We start from the raw sequence: 19762 nt of genomic DNA on the forward strand, positions 1-19762 counted from the left end.
TCTTCAAACATTTGATTTCAATTGCTCCATGTGGGAAGACACGAACCACTTCATATGGTCCCATCCACCTAGATCTCAATTTCCCGGAGAAAAGTCTAAGTCGATTTTGGAAAAGTAAGACTTTCTCTCCCACTTGAAACACTCTTCTTGAAATCATATTGTCATGCCATGCTCTTGTTCTTGCCTTGTAAATGGAAGTATTCTCATAAGCATCATTCCGGATTTCTTCCAACTCTTGTAATTGAAGTTTCCTATGAAGACCCGCTTCATCCAATTGCAAATTGAACGACTTGACCGCCCAATAAGCTCGATGCTCAACCTCCACGGGTAGATGACATGATTTCCCAAAAAGTAAGCGGTAAGGTGACATCCCGATTGGCGTTTTGTAAGCCGTGCGATAGGCCCACAAGGCATCATCTAACCTCAAGCTCCAATCCTTGCGGTCGGGATTCACCGTCTTCTCAAGGATGGCCTTAATCTCCCTATTAGAAACCTCGGCTTGACCATTGGTTTGAGGGTGATAGGCGGTTGAGACCTTATGAAGTACCCCATACTTTTTGAGAAGAGCACCAATGGCTTTGTTGCAAAAGTGAGTGCCTCGGTCGCTTATCAAAGCTTTTGGAAAACCAAATCGAGAAAAGATGTTGGTTTTGATGAATTCTCCAACCACCTTTGCATCATCGGTCTTGGTGGCCTTAGCCTCCACCCACTTGGAGACATAATCCACCGCCAAAAGTATATAAACATTACCACAAGAAGCGGGAAATGGTCCCATGAAGTCAATACCCCACACATCAAATATTTCACAATAGATCATGGGTGTTTGGGGCATTTCTCCTCTTTTTGAAATATTACCAACTCTTTGGCATCTATCACAAGTCTTCACTATGGCATGAGCATCTCGGAATAGTGTGGGCCAAAAGAAACCGCTATCCAACACCTTTCTAGCCGTTTTCTTGGCTCCAAAATGTCCGCCACAAGCATACTCGTGACTAAACCGGAGAATTGACATGATTTCGGTGTCCGGCACACACCTCCTTATCACTTGATCGGCACAAAATTTCCACAAATAAGGATCATCCCACACATAGTACTTGGAATCACTCTTGATTTTGTCTTTTTGATGTCGAGTCAAACCCGGTGGAAATTTGCCCAAAACCAAGTAATTCACGATATGTGCATACCAAGGTTCGGTGGATATCAAGGCAAGGAGGGCTTCATCCGGGAAGGTCTCCTTTATTGAGCTTTGTGGTACCAAGGAGTCTTCTTGGATGATTCTACTAAGATGATCCGCCACCGTGTTGGTGGAGCCTTTCTTGTCCTTGAGTTCAACGCCAAACTCACTCAAGAGTAGTACCCATCTCATCAAGCGGGGCTTGGATTCTTTCTTTGAGACAAGATGCCTCAAAGCGGCATGATCCGTGAAGATGATGACCTTGGCTCCAAGGATATAAGATCGGAATTTCTCTAAGGCAAACACCACCGCAAGAAATTCTTTCTCGGTAGTTGTATAGTTCCTTTGAGCCTCATTCATCATTGTCGATGCATATTGAATAACATGAGGTGCTCTTCCCACCCTTTGGCCAAGTACCGCGCCAAGGGCATAATTGCTTGCATCCGACATAATTTCAAACGGTTCATTCCAATTGGGAGGTTGAATTATAGGTGCCGAAATAAGCTTCTCCTTGAGCATATCAAAAGCTCCCTTGCATTCTTCACTCATGACAAATTCACAATCCTTTTGAAGTAGCTTGCATAGAGGAGCGGCGATCTTTGAGAAATCCTTAATGAAACGCCGGTAGAACCCGGCATGACCTAGGAACGACCTCACTTCACGCACATTAGTAGGATAAGGCAAGGTGCGAATGGTATCGACCTTTGCCTTATCAACTTCAATTCCTCTAGAGGAAACAACATGTCCCAAGACTATTCCTTCATCAACCATGAAATGACATTTCTCATGGTTGAGAACGAGGTTGGTATCAATACACCTCTTTAAGACCCAAGTAAGATGACTCAAACAATCCTCAAAATATTGACCATGGACGGTGAAATCATCCATGAATACCTCAATAAAGTCCTCAACATGGTCCGAAAAGATACTCATCATACACCTTTGGAACGTCCCCGGGGCATTGCAAAGGCCAAAGGGCATCTTTCTATAGGCGAACGTTCCAAAGGGGCATGTAAAGGTTGTTTTTGTTTGGTCCTCGGGTGCGATTGGGATTTGAAAATACCCCGAGTAGCCATCCAAAAAGCAATAAAAGGCCTTTCCCGCTAACCTCTCCAACATTTGATCCATGAAGGGAAGCGGGAAATGATCTTTTCGGGTCACGGCATTGAGCCTACGGTAGTCGATACATACCCTCCACCCATTTTGAACTCGAGTGGGGGTCAAAACACCTTCATCATTCTCGACTACCGTTAGCCCGGATTTCTTTGGGACAAATTGGGTTGGACTAACCCATTGACTATCGGATATAGGATAGATCATACCTACATGAAGAAGTTTGAGTACCTCTTTCTTCACCACATCCATCATTGGAGGATTCAAACGTCTTTGAGGTTGTCGGACGGGCTTTGCTTCATCTTCAAGGAGAATTCGGTGCATGCATAAGGTGGGACTAATGCCTTTGATGTCGGCCATTGTCCACCCAATTGCTTCCTTGTGTTGCTTAAGAACCCGGATGAGAGCCTCTTCTTGCCCCTTAGTAAGCTTGCTTGAAATAATCACCGGTAAGGTTTCTTCATTTCCAAGAAATGCATACTTCAAATGACTTGGTAAGGGCTTCAATTCAACAGTAGGAGGCTTGACAATAGAGGGAACAGGTTTCTCCTTTGGAAGTTCTTCTAACAAACTGGAAGAAAGGAAGAAAATCTCCTGGACAGGGCATAACTCGCACGGTGCGAGTTTCCCATTCCCAGAACTCGCACGGTGCGAGTTCTCTGTTGTAGTCCGGGTTTCTTCCTTTTCTTCCCATTCTTCCATTGGGGGATTTTCCTCTAAGTCCTTGATTGTTTCCTGCACATCACAAGACAAAGCATACCCCATATCTTCTCCAACCAATCCATTAGTCAAAACAACATTTAATGGATCAACTTTGCACAATTCATACACGGTTTGCACAATTGGCTCAAAAATTCAAGAAAACACAAAGATGAAGTCTCGGATGGGTATTTCATGGCCTCATGTATGCTATACTCAATCTTTTCCCCCTCAAATTCCATTGTGAGGCGGCCACTAGATACATCAATCTTGGTGTTTGAAGTTCTCATGAAAGGCCTTCCCAAAAGAATGGGAGTGGAGCCTTTCTCGGGTTCCATTTCAATCACATAGAAGTCGGCGGGGAAAAGCATTCCCCCCACCTTCACCAAGACATCCTCCACAACCCCTTTAGGATAGATATTGGACCTATCGGCCAAAGAAATGACCGTACGAGTCGGTTTCAAAGGTCCTAACTTAAGTGACTCATAAAGGTAGTTGGGCAAGACATTAATGGATGCACCTAAATCAAGCATAGCATGTTGACAATCCAAATCACCAATTTTACAAGGGATGGTGAACATGCCCGGGTCACTACACTTTTGTGGCAACCGTTTTTGAAACATTGCCGACACATGTTCACTAGCCCTTACCTTTTTCATGCTCTTAGCCTTGTTGGTCCTCTTAGTAGTGCACAACTCTTTCAAAACTTTTGCATGCTTGGGCACACTACTAAGAAGATCAAGAAGAGGAATGTTTACCTCCACTTTACGAAAGATATCATAAAGGCTTGAAGTCTTCTTGTCAACTATCCTTGTATCATTCAAAGCACTTGGAAATGGAGCTTGTGGCTCATATTCCGGAAGAGGTTCATGTACCCTTACTTGTTGGGGTGAAGATGCTTCCCCTTGTTCCACTACCACTTCAATTTCATCTTCAACCACATCTTCCACTTCATGAACAATAGGAAGTGGTCTTGTCTTCTTAGGAGCTTTGGGTGCCTCTTCCAACTCTCTACCATTCCTCAAAGAGACCGCTTTTGCTTGTTCCTTGTTCGGTGGAGGGATGGTGTGAGAAGGGAGACTCCCTCCTTGGTTGGGTTGGGAATTGAGTGTAGTGAGGATTTGACCAACTTGGGTCTCAAGGTTAACAAACCTAGAGTCGGTGAGTCGGTTTTGTTGAAGCACGGCGGTTTGAAATTCCTTGGTATTTTGTTGCATTGCCATTTGATTCATGGTAAGTGTTTTCATCATTTCTTCCAAGGAATTTTGAGATTGGTTTTGGCTTTGATTTGGCTTTTGAAATGAAGAGTTTGAAGCCCCTTTTTTATTTTGATTTTGGTTTTGATTTTGGTTTCCACCCCACCCCATATTTGGATGAGATTTCCAACCTTCATTGTAAGTGTTAGAATAGGGGTCAAACTTCCTAAAACCAATAGCTTTCACCGCTTCAATTGCTTCCTCCGTTTGCAAAGATGGACACCCATCGGTGGGATGAGTTGGGTCATTACAAAGACCACAAAATTTCACATGAGAAGTACTCCCACCACCTTTTGTAAGTTCCTTCACCAAATTAGTGAGAAAGTCAACTTTCTCCTCCATATGGTTTGAACCTTGCCTTGAAGAGAATGTTCCACTTGTCTTCTTAATTCTCCTCCCAAAATTCCTAGAGCTTCCTACCAACCTTTCAATCAACTCATTTGCTTCTTGGACCGACATGTATTCAATTCCACCTTGGGTGGCGGCTTTAATCATCCTAGCATCATCCTCAAGTAAACCACCACAAAAGTTCAAGAGAAGGTCGTGGTCGGTATACCCATGGTATGGGCAACTAGCAAGAAGTTGTTTAAACCTCTCCCAATACTCATACAAGTTCTCTCCATCCAATTGCTCAACATTACTTATTTCTTTCTTCAATTGAGATGAGAGACTAGCGGGAAAATACTTTTCTAAGAAAGCCCTCTTCATTTGATTCCAAGTGGTGATGCTCCCGGTAGGGAGATAATAAAGCCAATCATTTGCCGCGTCCTTGAGTGAGAAAGGGAAGGCCCTTAGTTGAAGTTGCTCATCGGTAACCCCATTAGGCTTCATGCTTGAGCAAACAACATGAAATTTGTTGAGATGCTTGTTGGGATCTTCCGTGCTAAGCCCATGAAATTGGGGCAATTGGTGAATTAGCCCGGACTTCAACTCAAAGGTGGCATTTTCCGCCAAGGCCGGAAAGGAGATACACAAGGGCACTTGTGTGAGATCCGGGGCGGTAAGTTCCTTAATGGTTCTAGGCCTCGGTGGCCTCTCTCCATCATTATGTGGTTGTTCATCCATGATGATTTGAATGGGTATGGGTTCTTCAAAAGGGATGTTGTTATCTTTTCTTTGGTCTTGTTGAAAACCGGGATCAATTTCTTCAATAACCGGGTTGTCTCTTCTAATACCTCCTCCTATCCAAGCAAGTGATCTTTGAATCTCCGGATTGAATGGAAAAAGTGGTTCACTTGAATTCCTAGTATTGACCATAAACAATTCTACACAAGAGCACACAATCAAAAAGTTCACAAAAGTAAAGAACAAGACACTATCAACAAGAAACAAAGACTACTAACACAACTATCCTAAAAACACAAATAACAAACACTAGCAAAACCGTTACCTTCCCTAATCAACGGCGCCAAAATTTGACACGCCTAAAATGTCGCACTTAAAGACGGCCAAATTAACAATTTATATACCACTAAACACACTAATTAGCACTAATTATAAACTAGTATAATAGCAAGCTAGGGATCGAACCCAAGAGAAGATGGGTTTTGCCAAAGTGAAATTAAAAGAGTATCTAGAACAATTGTGACAACAATAACAACAAGTAAATAAAAGGGGGGGGGGGGGGTTTGAGTTGAGTTTTCAATTGTAACCAAAGCAAGGGAATTCAAACAAGAGTGTAGAACAAGCAAACAACCAAGAATTTAAGATGGAAATTAATCAATATTAGGGAAGACTTAACCCGACTCAAAGCTAGGCACTTTAGTTGACAAAATCCTTCAATTAATCCTCCAATTAAATATTATCACCCTATTGTGAAGATAAATCCTCTAAATCTCCTTAATAATGGCCAAATGACAAGGAAATCACACTTAATCAAATAACCCAACTTATCAATTCTACCAAGTAGAAATCACATACATTGGACAAATTAATAAGAAGATATGAGCACAAGAGATTCAATAGGGGTAATTAGACACAATGAAATCACAATTAATGCCCAATTACAAGTTAATCCTTTACTTGCTAATTAAGCCAAGAAGAAATCACATTCATTAACTTAATAACAAGGTGTTGCAAAGATGAAATTACAAGGAAAACACACTTAATAATCTCAACAACAATAAATTAAGGAACTTGATTAATTAAGCAACAAGGAAATCACACTTAATTACTCAACATAAACAAGGATTCCAAAATTCAATCAATAAACACAAAAGGATTAACAATGATAATTAAAATTAAAGAAGGATTAAAGGATCTTACAACCAAAGTTTAAGCCTTGAGCCGGATTAAGATTGGAGATTAGTTCTCCATAATTAAATCTAATACCCAAATTAAAGATGAAATTCCCAAATTACAAACTTGATTAATAAAAGTGACAAGATGATTAACCTAACTGAAAACATTGTATTTATAGTCCTCCGTAACCTAGCAATTAGTGGGCTTAATAAGAGAGAAGGCCCGTAACAAAAACGCTAACAAAACCATCAAACCCAGAAAAAACTACGCGCACCGTGCGAGTTGGGCTTGGGAAACTCGCACGGTGCGAGATTGCTCCTGTAGTCCGCCTTTCTTTCTTGATTCCTTTGCTCCCTTGGAAGGCCTCCTTAGTCATTCCTCTTCTAGCTTGTTCTTGATCTTCCTTGGTCATTCCTCTTCTATCTATTGGCTTCTTGATCTCCACTTTGAACCGTGCTAAATGGCAAAGCACTCGGAATTGGTCAAACAATGTAAAAATCGTCACAAACCACCCCTAAATGTTACCAAATGAGCTCAAATTAGTGCCAATATGTAGTAGAAATGGGAGCTCATCATTAATCTTATTAAAAATTGAATAATCTTATATACAAAATACAAATATTTAAACAATTACCCCTCTGACCTCTGTCCCAATGAATTGTTTAAATTTGCTTTATTTTGTAAAGGAAAAATAAAGTAAAGATATACTATTGACTAAGACGGAGTTCGGGGGAGTATAAATTATTTACTCAGTCAACCCTCAATAAAATGACATGGGAGCTGAGAAATTAATAAGTGTAGTAGGACGACCTAGTCATGGACGAGAGTTTCTCTAGGACCCAGTCTATGGTTGATACTAATGACGTAAGGTGGGTATCTTTAAGCCTAAGCAATTGACAATGTTATTAGTACCAAGTTTATCATGATCATATGTTTACCTTTGCATGTGTGACCCGAACCCCTTTTATATAATTTACATTACAACCTTTGTTAATCATTAAACAATCAAACCAAACTAAAAACGAAATCGACCTTGATAAAAATCTCTCCATAGCATTTCAACGTAATTCCCGTTTCCTTGTGGTTCGACCCCATTACTACATTTATTTGTGTTTAGGGGATTTATCTTTACATAGATACACGACAAGCCTATCAGAATTACATAATGAATTACAGAATAATTGAAATTAACATATTATCGGAATGAATTACATAACTAATAATAAAATTACATAATTACGAGAATAAATTACATTACACTACGGAAATGAATTACACATATTGGTAACGAAAACAATAAACTTATGAAATTAATTATTACAAACAATGTGAATAAATTACATAATTTATTAAACCAGATAAAACGATTTTTTTAAAACAAATAATCCTCTCAGATCTGGCGAGAAAGTTATATTCTCCTATACAACTCAAACCTTAACCAATCAACTTCTCAACTCGTTCACGCCCTCCAATGATACATTCTCTCAAAACCGGGTTCTCTTGAACAAGGGAACTATCCTGCGGAATAAAAGGAAGGTGTCCACATGGACTTTATTATAAGAAGAAAACGAACCTAAGATGAATCGGGAGAAAGAATTGAAAGGTAGTTACCAAGGCGAGAGAAGAGTAATTTGAAAGACGAATAAACAACGAGATTGGAAGACTAAGGTACGATTGCATTATCTACATTTATTGGAGAGCCATCTTACAAAAGAGAAAATCAATTAGTACCTAACAATTAGCAATCACAAACAGACTACCACATAAAATCCTAAATCTACCCATCCTACCCATCTCTCAAGTTTATTATTTAAAGGTCAAGTGATTTTAGGTGGGGTGCACAAACGTGCGTCGGGAGCAAATATGCTCTGATACCAACTGTGACACCCTTAAATAAACCGATAATTAAACGCGTAAATTCTACAGAAAAACTGACAGGATATGTTTGTAATTGGTTCAACTAGACAAAACCTGTAATTTTTAAAACTTTCCTAAACCAACCACAAACATTTCCAACATTCCCAAGAGGAGGGTGCCAAAACCTGCAATGCTAACAAACTAATTTACATGCCATAGCTAATCTATAAGAAAATATAATGATACAACCCAAAATAGAAAAGGGAGACATATGTCCCTTCAAATTATATACAAAACCAAAAGTTAAAAGGTTTACTATAAGAATAGCCAAACTAGGTCCAAGGTTCCTTATGCTCACACTAGCTGCCTCGTGACCCCATCTAAATCTTCAACCTGTCAATCGCATTTTATACAAACACGAAAGCCACAATTCAGTGGGGAGTAACTTCGAGTCCTCCCAGCCACGAAACGTCAAATTTAATGTAACATGTAATGAAACATGTAATGAAAATGAAAATTTAATCTAATTTCCAAGTATTCTAACATATGAATGCTAAATTGACTAATTTAAACTATCATGTGAAAAATATAACAAGTAGTAATCCAAACTCTATCAACCATAGCCGGCTTGCATCTCACCTTCTATGATTCATAGAATCATCAAACAAGAAAGGGCAATATATCAAAGACAGGCATAAGTTCTTAGTACCGTCAATAGTCACTCTGTAACTCGAGTCTATACCACGAGGTAGGGAAGGTAATCGAACCGGTATCTTGGCTCAGCGGTTAATATTAATAAAACATGGCCAAGACACAACACAACCCTAGCCTAAAATGTAATACCCCGTATTTTTATATAATAAATTAAACGGATATTATTGAATTAAACGGACATTATTAAACGGATATTATTATATATTAATTATTATACATTTTATATTACTAATTAAGGCGGGATAATTGCTGAGTCGATAATTACGTAAATTATTTTAATTAACCGCGTTGTATCGATATAAGTTAATTGTGACGGGTTTATATGGAATTCGAAATGTGAGTCTAACCTTTCTCGACCTATCATATTTTGACAACACATTCTACTTTTATTAAAATATATCTTTATTATATATATTATTATTATTCTAATATTATTATTACATCATTACTACAACACACCATGCTTCCTTTTTCTTTCTTCCTTTACTCCTTTTTCCTGCAAACTACTTTCCTCTTTCCTTCTTTACTCTTCTTCCCATGTGCTTGTCCCTCCCTTTTCATCAGCCCAAATCTCAACCCTCACGCATAAAGAGAGATAGAGAGGGAGCTTGGGTGGTGACGGTGCAGCAGGGAAGAGATATGAGCGGTTGGCGACGACCTAGGGTGGTCGTGGTGGCTGTTGTGGTGGCAGGAAGGTAAGCACTCAACCTCCCTCCTCTGTTTTTGTTTTTCTGTCGAGTTATTGGCGGCTGTTGTGTGTCTTAGGGAGGGGATAATGGTGGTTGGTGTCGGGGTAATAGAAATGGGTGTTAAGTGAGGAGTGTAAGGGTGGTGGTTAGGGTGGTTTAAGGTGGTGGTAGTGGCTGTGAAAGGCGGCTTTGACAGGGGTGTAGAAACGGGTTGTATACACGGGTTTTCAGACGGGTTTAGATGGGTAGCTTTGGGGTGGTGCCACCGTCGACTAGGGGGAGGTCGACAAGGCGGTGCTGGGTTGTCTGTGTTCGTGGGCTGACGGCGAGCAAGGGTGTGGTGGTTTGGCAGGGGTAAGGTTGTTGGTTGCGGTGGTGGAAAAAGGAAAACAGGGGGGTGTTGGTGAGCCGTGGTGGTGAACCAGGCCAAATGGCGGCCATGGTTGGACTCACCGGCGACGGTCGACCCTGGTGGGGGTGGTCGCTGGTGGCTGGGTCAAGTTGGGGGTTGGGACTGGCGGTTGTCACGGTGGTAAGGTGGAGTGTGGGAGTGCGTGTGAAGGGGCGAAGGGATGACGGGTTGTTTAGTGTTTGAAACGGGTTTTTGTCATAGTTAATCATTAGGATTCGTTAATTTATCGTATTCTAAATTAATTAATTCAATTTCCGAGTTGTTTAAATGATTAAAGACGGGTTTTTGAGTCGGGATGTTGGAGTTGTTTAAAGTTTGATTCGGGTATTTTCTTAATCGAATAATTCGTTTAATCTTTAATTATCATATTGGTTATTCAATTTAATTCCCGAGTCATTTAAATTAATTATTTAATTTAACTCCCGAGTCATTTAAATTAGTTATTTAAATTAATCCCCGAGCGCATTAAAATAATTAAAGACGGAATTTTGAGTCGGGTTTGTTAAAAGAGAAAAGTTACTATATCGGGAAAGTTTCCATTTTTAGGAAGTCCTATCATTAATAACCCTCTATGTTGGGAACGGGAATAGTTAAGTAATTGTTATCATTATTTATCTTTCAGAGAACGATTTTATGATGGAATATTATTGGACATCTGTCCATTGGACTGCTTAACTGCTTAATTGGATTGCTGGCACTTTGAGGTAGGGAAATACACTTGTCCTATTATCGTTATTGATCGAATTGTGTTAACTTGTTTCATGGTGGTTGAATTTCGTTATCATTTATATTCGGGAAGGTGATTGATTGATTGATTTGATCGTATTGAGTATGATATCACAACATCGGGTAACTGGCATGACTTTATGATTATCAGTTCAGTGATTTATATACATATTGCATTGCATAAATTACTGTTGAGCATTTCATATGCATTGGAGTTGGAGGATGATGTGGTGGTGACAATGTTGAGATACGATGTGATGTTGTGATAAGGCCCAGGCGGGTTCTGCAGGACTTGCCCTGGTGTCCTCGGTGTTGGTGGCAGATCGGCGGTCGATATATAGTCTACCGGGGATCGGTATGGCTGGGCGTTTCGGGGTATGAGATGTGTGTGATGAGTTGAGATGGAGATGGAGGTGACGGAGTATCATGCATATCATATTTTATTGTTTATTGTTTTCCCTACTCAACCTCGTGGTTGACCCTGTGTATTCGTGAACACCTGTGATGAACCGTTTTATGGGGAGCAGACTTGACTTGGAGTTTAAGAGATAGGACGGGAGCTGGATGGGCGTGAGACACTGGATCAGACGACTTAGTAACTAGATCATCATCTAGAAGACTTCACTTTTATCTATGTCAGTTCTTGTAATTTAATTTGAAAAGAGAATTTGTAATAATTAAGTTAAAATATTATATAAATTGCCTTGGAGTTTAATTTGTTATTCACTACCTCGGGAAACCGAAATGGTAACAGTCCGTTTTATTCAGGAATGTCTTGACGAGGACTTCTTTTATAAACCGGGGTGTTACATAAAATCTGCGCAGACCTAGACATGCGGATACACACCACCGCACCCAAGACCCACAATTTTTCTAAAACAAAGTGAGTACTCTAAGGAGTCCACCAAAGGGTTGGCTAGTACTTAAGCTGACCACTTACTATCAAAATAAGTAACGAGGTCATGCCCCAACTTGGATATAAATCCACTAGTCAGGAACACAAAGGCTATTAAGCAGTGAACATATACTCGTCAGAGACTATAAAGACCTATCTATGACAAACACAACAACAACCTGCAAGAGATATCCAATACCCATTCCAATTCTAGCAATTTTAACAATATTAAAGGCTTTAGGGGAAATCTAGGGCCATTTCTATAACATAAGATACTATTAAATTCAATCAACTATACATGTGAACTAAAACTTGATAAATGGCCCAAAACAAGAAAAAGGCCGATTATCCAATTCATATAAAATTTCATCCAACCGAATTTTTACCCGCAACCCCAGCCCTGCGACAGGTACGGGTTAAATTGCGGCTGACCAATCACTCAATTAACTGACATCGAATCAGTCAAAGGGACTAAGGCTCAGTTTTCGGCACAATCATCAAAACATTACAATTATAGCTATATAATTCATTTTGAGCCTAATTGTTACAATTTCATTTCATAATTTGCCCTAACATGTGCAACTACCAATATAAACCTAATTTTTACCATTAACATAATTTTTACTACTAATACGATTTAATTCAAAAGTGTACTCATATGTATTTCATACTAACTATAACAATAATGATTCTGAAATGACAAATATTGCATGAAAAACCGCGAAACAAGCAACGGGTGACCGGGCCACCGTGGCTGCGGTCGCTGCCGAACTCCGCCGCCACCCCCACACCTCCATTTTTCCATTTTTGTTCAGTATAAGACCGTCTGAAACATAATTAATCGTCCCCAATACTAACATATTAACTTAAACTATCCAAAGGACATGAATTAAACATGCATGCAATCATTTTAACATGTGAAATTAACTACTTAATTAAAAATCACAAAAACATACAAAAATCAAAGCATGTGACGATTATTCGTCGAGTAACTCGAAATATGTTACCTTAAGCTAGAAAATGAGCAATTAGCACCTTAAAACCCAAACCCCAACAAGCAACTAGCCGCTATCCTCGACAATATACGAGTCCTCAAACTCGTCCCCCAATTCTTCACCTAATTAAACAATAAAAACACAATATATAAGTATAAATACCGAAATTTGCCAAAATTCGTCTTAAAACAACTTCAAGAAAACTGAAATTAAAACATACTAGGTTGTAGATCTCGACGAGAGGATTCCGGAAATATAAATTATGCGAAAATCCGTCAAGAAATGCGAAAGTTATGATGATTTTTGGCTTAAAAGCTTAAGTTTTATTAAAAATGGTGTTTCTTTGGAATATGGAGGAAGATGATAGAGGAAAAATCAGAAAAAAGAAGGGAGGGGGAGAGGTGTCCGCGGGAAAGGGAAAGGAGGAAAGGAAGGAGCGGGTTTTTAGTCGGGATTTTACGAGTCGGTTTTGACTCGTTTCGATAATAATTAAATCCGCTTGTCAAACGTAAATTCCGACAAGACCAAAGTTTTCAAACATGAGATTACAAGAAAATTGAATACTCATACGACCCATTTCCAAACTCGTTTACCCAATGTTCAAAAGAATTGTCATTTTCCCCCCGATATGCCCTTATTTCAAAATAAAAAGTTTTTACACGGTTTAAACTATTTTTAAACATTTCGAAACTATCAAAATAAATACTTTTCTTCAAAATATAATAAAATTATATTTCTTTGAATTATTTTTACTTTAAATACATTAATATCAAATTTTATTTGATTAATAAATTACTTCCGAAATTTATTAACGGTCCTAAATTACGGGGCGTTACAGGCTGGATGTAAAATGAACGTGTTGAGCCTAATTACTAAGGTTGTAAGGCCAAAAATGATATCATGTGGCCCTTTTATGTTTGTTCGGGATTTATTTACATACGGTCCACGTAGTTTATAATTTGAAAAAGTACATTAAAATATATCAGTTACGGGCGAGAACGGGAAGAGAAAAAAGACAGCCGCGATTCTCTAAAAAAACGTGCTGGTAATGTTAATAATGACGTTTCTCAAACTATTATTAATTGTACACCAATAACCTCCAACGTGTCATGTATATATCTTTAATTAATTTTTTACATTTAATATTTATTAACTTCATGAAAGTCTTAATTTTTATTAAAAACGTTGTGTAGAACGTATATGTAGTCCGACCGATGTTGAGCGCTTAGTGAGAGATCTACGTGCTGAATATGGTGAAACTTTTAGTGAAGTGAATCCGTCTGTAAATCGAATTGAACAACTATCAAATAATTACAATAGAAATGTACAATCAAAATATTCATAAAAAAACATTCATCGTCCTAAATACATACCCGTGCATTTTTGCACGGGTTTAAAACTAGTAAATTTGATACTACGTGTAATCAAACCACTTAACTTATAAATGTAGCAAATCAACCCCATAAGTTTTTTTAATGTGAAATTAACCACATATCTTATTTTTAAGAATAAAATTTGTTAATTAAATATTTTACGATTATTAAAAATCAAAATTGTTGATTAGATTTCAATCCTAAAATTTTTTATTATTAAAAAACATGTTCAAATTTTATTTTTATTTTGGTGAAAAATATTCATAATATGAGAATTGTTAATGATGTTACAATGAACCAAAATTTTGTTTATACTAAAATTAGTTCGCATTTTTCTTGAATATGTAAATATTATATTTAATTAAATATATTTATAATAGAAAATAATAGGTTTTAGCTAAAAAAAATGGTAAAAAAACTTGATTTGTGCTTAATTGCACATTTTTGAAAAGTTAAAGAGCTAATTTGCTACAGGTGAAACTTAAGGGGCTGGGTTGCACATAGTTTATATTAAGTTGTTTTATAATATATTATTGTAGGACTATCAATTGTTTATTGAAATAAACATTTCTCCATACAATTTTATGTTAATATTTAGGTAGTGTAAGGTATTTAGTACATGACTGGTGAAATAACACCGAAATATATAGAAAATGAAATTTTATGTTTAATTGTCAAAAAATTCAGACACCTTTGTAAAACTAATAAAATACGAGGTATTTATCAAGAATAATTTATAGTTTATGAAATACATTAAGAAATATATCTACGTAATATAATGAAAAGATAAAAATAGATAGTTACTAACTTATTCATTAAACGAAAATAATACTACCTTGATTAGATATAATATAAAAGCTAAAATCTAGTGACTTGAGTTTGTTAGATAATGTTTATCATATAAGAAAATGACACCAAAATGATTGATTAGGCACGGTTTAGTGAACACCGTAAATTGTATCTCATTAAAAAAGGACAATGTTTAATTTTAGAATATTTTGTTTACCATGAGAACGATTGAACACATGACTAGCGTAGTTATTTACCTATAAATAATAAAATTCGCTAAAGATGAAACTATATTGTGAGATACTAATGCCTAGCATTGTCTTTCTCTCTTTCTCTTGTTTTCTTACCTCCATGTTAATATAATTTAGCACAAAAGTTATTGATAACATTCTTTAATGGCACAAACAATTCATTCACAATTTATAAGATTTTATTTATTGATCCTCGTTTATCTCGTGACAATTTTTCCTTTATCATCTTCATTAACAAATGAAGAAGCTTATTTAATTACTCGTCGTCAGCTTCACACGTTAAATGAAAATGGGCATAATCTCCTTGATGATTACGACCAAAAAGTCGATGTGCCATTTAAATTTGAGAATACAAGACTCCGTAAGGCATACATTGCCCTTAAAGCATGGAAATCAGCTATATACTCTGATCCTTTAGGAGAAACGAAAAATTGGGATGGGCCAAATGTTTGTGACTACAATGGAATTTTTTGTTCTCCGGCCACGGATGATGAGAAGGTCACTGTAGTCTCAGGTATAGACCTTAATCACAAGGACATTGCTGGTTATCTGCCTATGGAACTGGGTCTTATGACAGACTTAGCTCTATTTCATATTAACTCTAACCGATTTTGTGGAATTATTCCAAATAGTTTCTCAAATCTTAAACTCATGTATGAGTTTGATATGAGTAACAACCGCTTTGTGGGTTCTTTTCCAAATGTCGTGTTTGAAATGAAGGAACTCAAGTATCTAGACTTACGATTCAACAACTTTGAGGGTGGTTTGCCCCCTAAGCTTTTCAACATACATTATGATGCATTACTACTCAATGATAATAGATTTGAGTCCACAATACCAGAGACCCTTGGAAATTCAACTGTGTCACTTTTAGTTCTGGCAAACAACAAGTTTACTGGTTGCATTCCAAAGAGCATTGGCAACATGAATACAATAGAAGAGATTGTTTTCCATGGGAATAAATTGGGTGGATGTATACCTGAGGAAGTTGGTTTACTTCATAATTTAACAATTCTTGATTTGTCCAAAAACTTTTTTGTTGGCTATCTTCCAAAATCTATCTCTAATCTCCAAAAGGTGGAGTCCTTAGATGTTTCCGACAATAAGTTGATCGGATTTGTACAAGAAGAAATATGTAGGTTGCCCTCTTTAAGTCAAATTACATTATCCAGTAATTATTTTAAGGGTGTAGGTAAGGCTTGTGACCAGGTTGTGAGGAAAGATGTTGTGGTTGAGGATAAGAAAAATTGCTTGCCAAACAAACCCAATCAAAGATCACCAAAAGAGTGTTTTCCTATGATGGCGACCAAAGTTGAATGTGATAAGGTTATGTGTGGAGAATCAAGTTCTAATAACCAAAATTCACCGAAAGACAGTGAGGAACAAGACAAGCACAATGATGAAGAGCCACTGGCACCAAAACCAGATAAGAACCTTGAAGAGCATAAGCAAATTGCTCCACCGATTGATGACCACAAAAGATCACCACAAAGATCATCTTCACCTCCAAAACAAAATCCATCAACATTATCACCACCACCAGTATCAGATGAACATAAAAGATCACCCACTAGACCATTAAATCCGCCATCATCAACCACAACCTCTAAAAAATATGAAAACTCACCTCCCTTAAATGACGTATCGCCGTCCCCTAAGCCAGTTTCATCACCCCCACCTCCAACAAAATCACCTCCTCTTCCACCACCTACTTCGTTTTCACCTCCACCACCGGCCGTATTTTCACCACCACTACCACCACCACCACCACCTATCTTTTCATCTCCACCACCAATTTACTCATATCCACCTCCTAATAATTCTCCACCCCCAGTTTATTCTCCCCCACCACCTTCTGTTCAATCACCACCTCCACCTTATCCACCTCCATCCCCGGTACATCCTTCACCTCCTTTGTCGCATTCTCCACCTCCAGTTTATTCTCCCCCAACACCTTCTGTTCAATCATCACCTCCAACTTATCCACCTCCGTCCCCAGTACATCCTCCACCTCCTTTGTCGCATTCTCCACCCCCACTACTCATTCATCCACCACCCTTAAACCCGTCTCCTCCTCCAAGGTTCACCAACATTAATCTTCCACCTCATTTAGGTTTTCAATATTCATCGCCTCCTCCGCCAATATTTCCAGGATACTAATTAGTACACGTAGCCATATCATAGAATTACAATTATTGATGCGACATTTTCCCTCAACTAGATTCAAATTTTGACAATTTTGTATATCAAGAGAAAATATAAAAACATGCGCAGTTGTAGTTAGGCGTGTAGCATTGTACGTAGTTGTTAGTGTTTTTTATATCTAATACTTTTGATGTTCGCATGTGTACTAGCTCAATGATAGGGTGGTGTTATTAATGATCATAATAAGTCCATAGGTTTTAACTATGTTAAAAGATTTCGATGGAAAAGAAACGATACTTGCCATGACGGTTCTCCAGTGCCTGACATGTCTCTATAATATCTAGTTATCTACTTTTGTTTATGAGTTATGTGTATAATTTTTTGAAAATAATATGAATAAGCAGATGTTGAATGAATGCTGAAAACATGCTCTTTTACTATAAAAGCAAGTGAAAATAAAGGAACATCGTCTTACTCCCTCCTCTCCTATTTATTTGAGACCCTTACTCCTTTGGAAATTGAACTTGAATATGTTTTGTCTATAGAAAAAAATGTAAACTTTGAATTTAAAAAGTTATATTCCCTCCGTCTTATTTATTTGACATTAGTTATTGACATAAAGGTGAGGGAAAAGGAGGAGGTCAATTAGCCATTAATTAATAAGTCAAAGTGTCTTGTTTGTGACGGGTTAATCCCGTCACAAACTTGTGCTTCCCCACTAATTTTTTATGGGTATTTTGTGAGAGGAAACGGTATCCGCTTGTGACGGATATGGCCGTCTTCAATGACATTTTGCGTTAATAAGTAGTAGGAAATGTATGCAGCATCATCATCATTATCATTGTCATTTGTCAAGTATAGTATAGCCGTCAGCCAAAACCAATTTTGGTATCAATATTTGACACCAAACTCATTTACTACTCTTTATTTGTGTAATTGTCTACATTCTATGAATTAACTCTGTTATAAATAATCTGCATGTCACCCATTTTATTCGACACCAAACTCATTTACTAGGAAGATGGCGAAAATAGATCCAGCATATATCCAACCAATACAGCACAGGCCTACTCCCGTCAATGTCATCACACAAGTTCATCATGGAATTCCCACCATTGATCTCATCTCACTTTCCTCTTCCACAAATCATCACTCCAAATATTCTCCTCTCATAACATCCATACGCGACGCCTGCACCAATTGGGGATTTTTCCAAGTCACCAACCATGGTGTTCCCCTCAACACCCTTCACAATCTCAATCATGCTGCTCTCACCTTCTTCTCACTACCCGACGACGACAAGCGTAAGGTCAGTAGAGATGAGACCAACCCACTGGGATACTACGATTCTGAGCACACCAAGAATGTCAGAGATTGGAAACAAGTTTTCGACTTCACTGCCAAAGACCCCACTCTCATCCCTGTTTCTCCCGATGACCTCATTCCCAAGCAATTGATAAATCGGTGGCCTCGCTTTCCTCCTCACTTAAAAGAGGCAGCACAGACATATGCAATAGAGGTTGAAAAGCTGGCCTTTAAACTCATGGAGCTTATAGCGGTTAGCTTAGAACTAGAACCAAATAGGTTGAATGGGTTCTTTGAGGAGGATCATACAAGCTTTGTTCGACTCAATTATTACCCACCCTGTCCTTCTCCTCATCTTGTTCTAGGTGTAACTCGACACAAGGATGCAGGTGGGCTAACAATTCTAGCACAAGATGATGTTGGCGGACTCCAAGTCAGAAGGAAATCAGATGGTGAATGGGTGAGTATCAAACCTGACCCTGCTGCTTTAATCATCAACATTGGTGACGTCATACAGGTTTGGAGCAACGACAAGTATGAGAGTGTGGAGCACAGGGTTGTGGTCAACTCTCACAAGGAAAGGATTTCTATTCCCTTCTTCTTCAACCCAGCACACTATGTCATGATCAAACCCCTCGAAGAGTTGGTTGATGGTCATAACCCTGCAAAATACAGAGAGTATAATTATGGAGCCTTTTATGCCACGAAAAGGAATAGTAACTTGAAGAAGTTGAATGTGGACAATCTTCAGATTTCTCACTTCAAGATAACTGAATAACCACCCGGGCCCCTTCACACTTAACATACGGTATTATATTATATACTGTATTATTCTGTAGCAAATAAGGATGCTAGTATGCTACTTAATGTAATGACAAACAAATACTGATTAATTCAAACAAATACTCCGATATTGCCAAATGCAGGGACTTCTATTATTAAGGTTTTAGTTCTATTTACTGCATTTCCCCAACTTTTTTGGTGTATGTGTCTCAGCTTTTCACAGTATTTTAATCCCAGGCTCTCTTGCTTTGGCTACATGAAAAACAGCCAAGAAGCAAAAGTTACAGCAGCAGCAGCTTAGCTTTCACTCCACCTGAGTACATGAGCACAGCTAATAGTTGTGTT

General features: G+C 38.1%; 2 protein-coding genes across 2 annotated transcripts; both read left to right on the plus strand.

The window, feature by feature from the left end:
- Positions 1-15229: 15229 nt before the first annotated feature.
- On the plus strand, positions 15230-17620 carry LOC141619798 (pollen-specific leucine-rich repeat extensin-like protein 3). The gene has a single exon (XM_074436819.1). It carries the CDS (start codon positions 15329-15331, stop codon positions 17342-17344), a length of 2016 nt encoding a protein of 671 aa, XP_074292920.1. The 5' UTR covers positions 15230-15328; the 3' UTR covers positions 17345-17620.
- Positions 17621-18191: 571 nt separating this feature from the next.
- LOC141619800 (protein LATERAL BRANCHING OXIDOREDUCTASE 1-like) lies at positions 18192-19555 on the plus strand. The gene has a single exon (XM_074436820.1). It carries the CDS (start codon positions 18351-18353, stop codon positions 19410-19412), a length of 1062 nt encoding a protein of 353 aa, XP_074292921.1. The 5' UTR covers positions 18192-18350; the 3' UTR covers positions 19413-19555.
- Positions 19556-19762: the final 207 nt, after the last annotated feature.

This window comes from Silene latifolia, chromosome X (assembly GCF_048544455.1).
Source record: "Silene latifolia isolate original U9 population chromosome X, ASM4854445v1, whole genome shotgun sequence".
Classification (NCBI taxonomy): Eukaryota; Viridiplantae; Streptophyta; class Magnoliopsida; order Caryophyllales; family Caryophyllaceae; genus Silene; species Silene latifolia.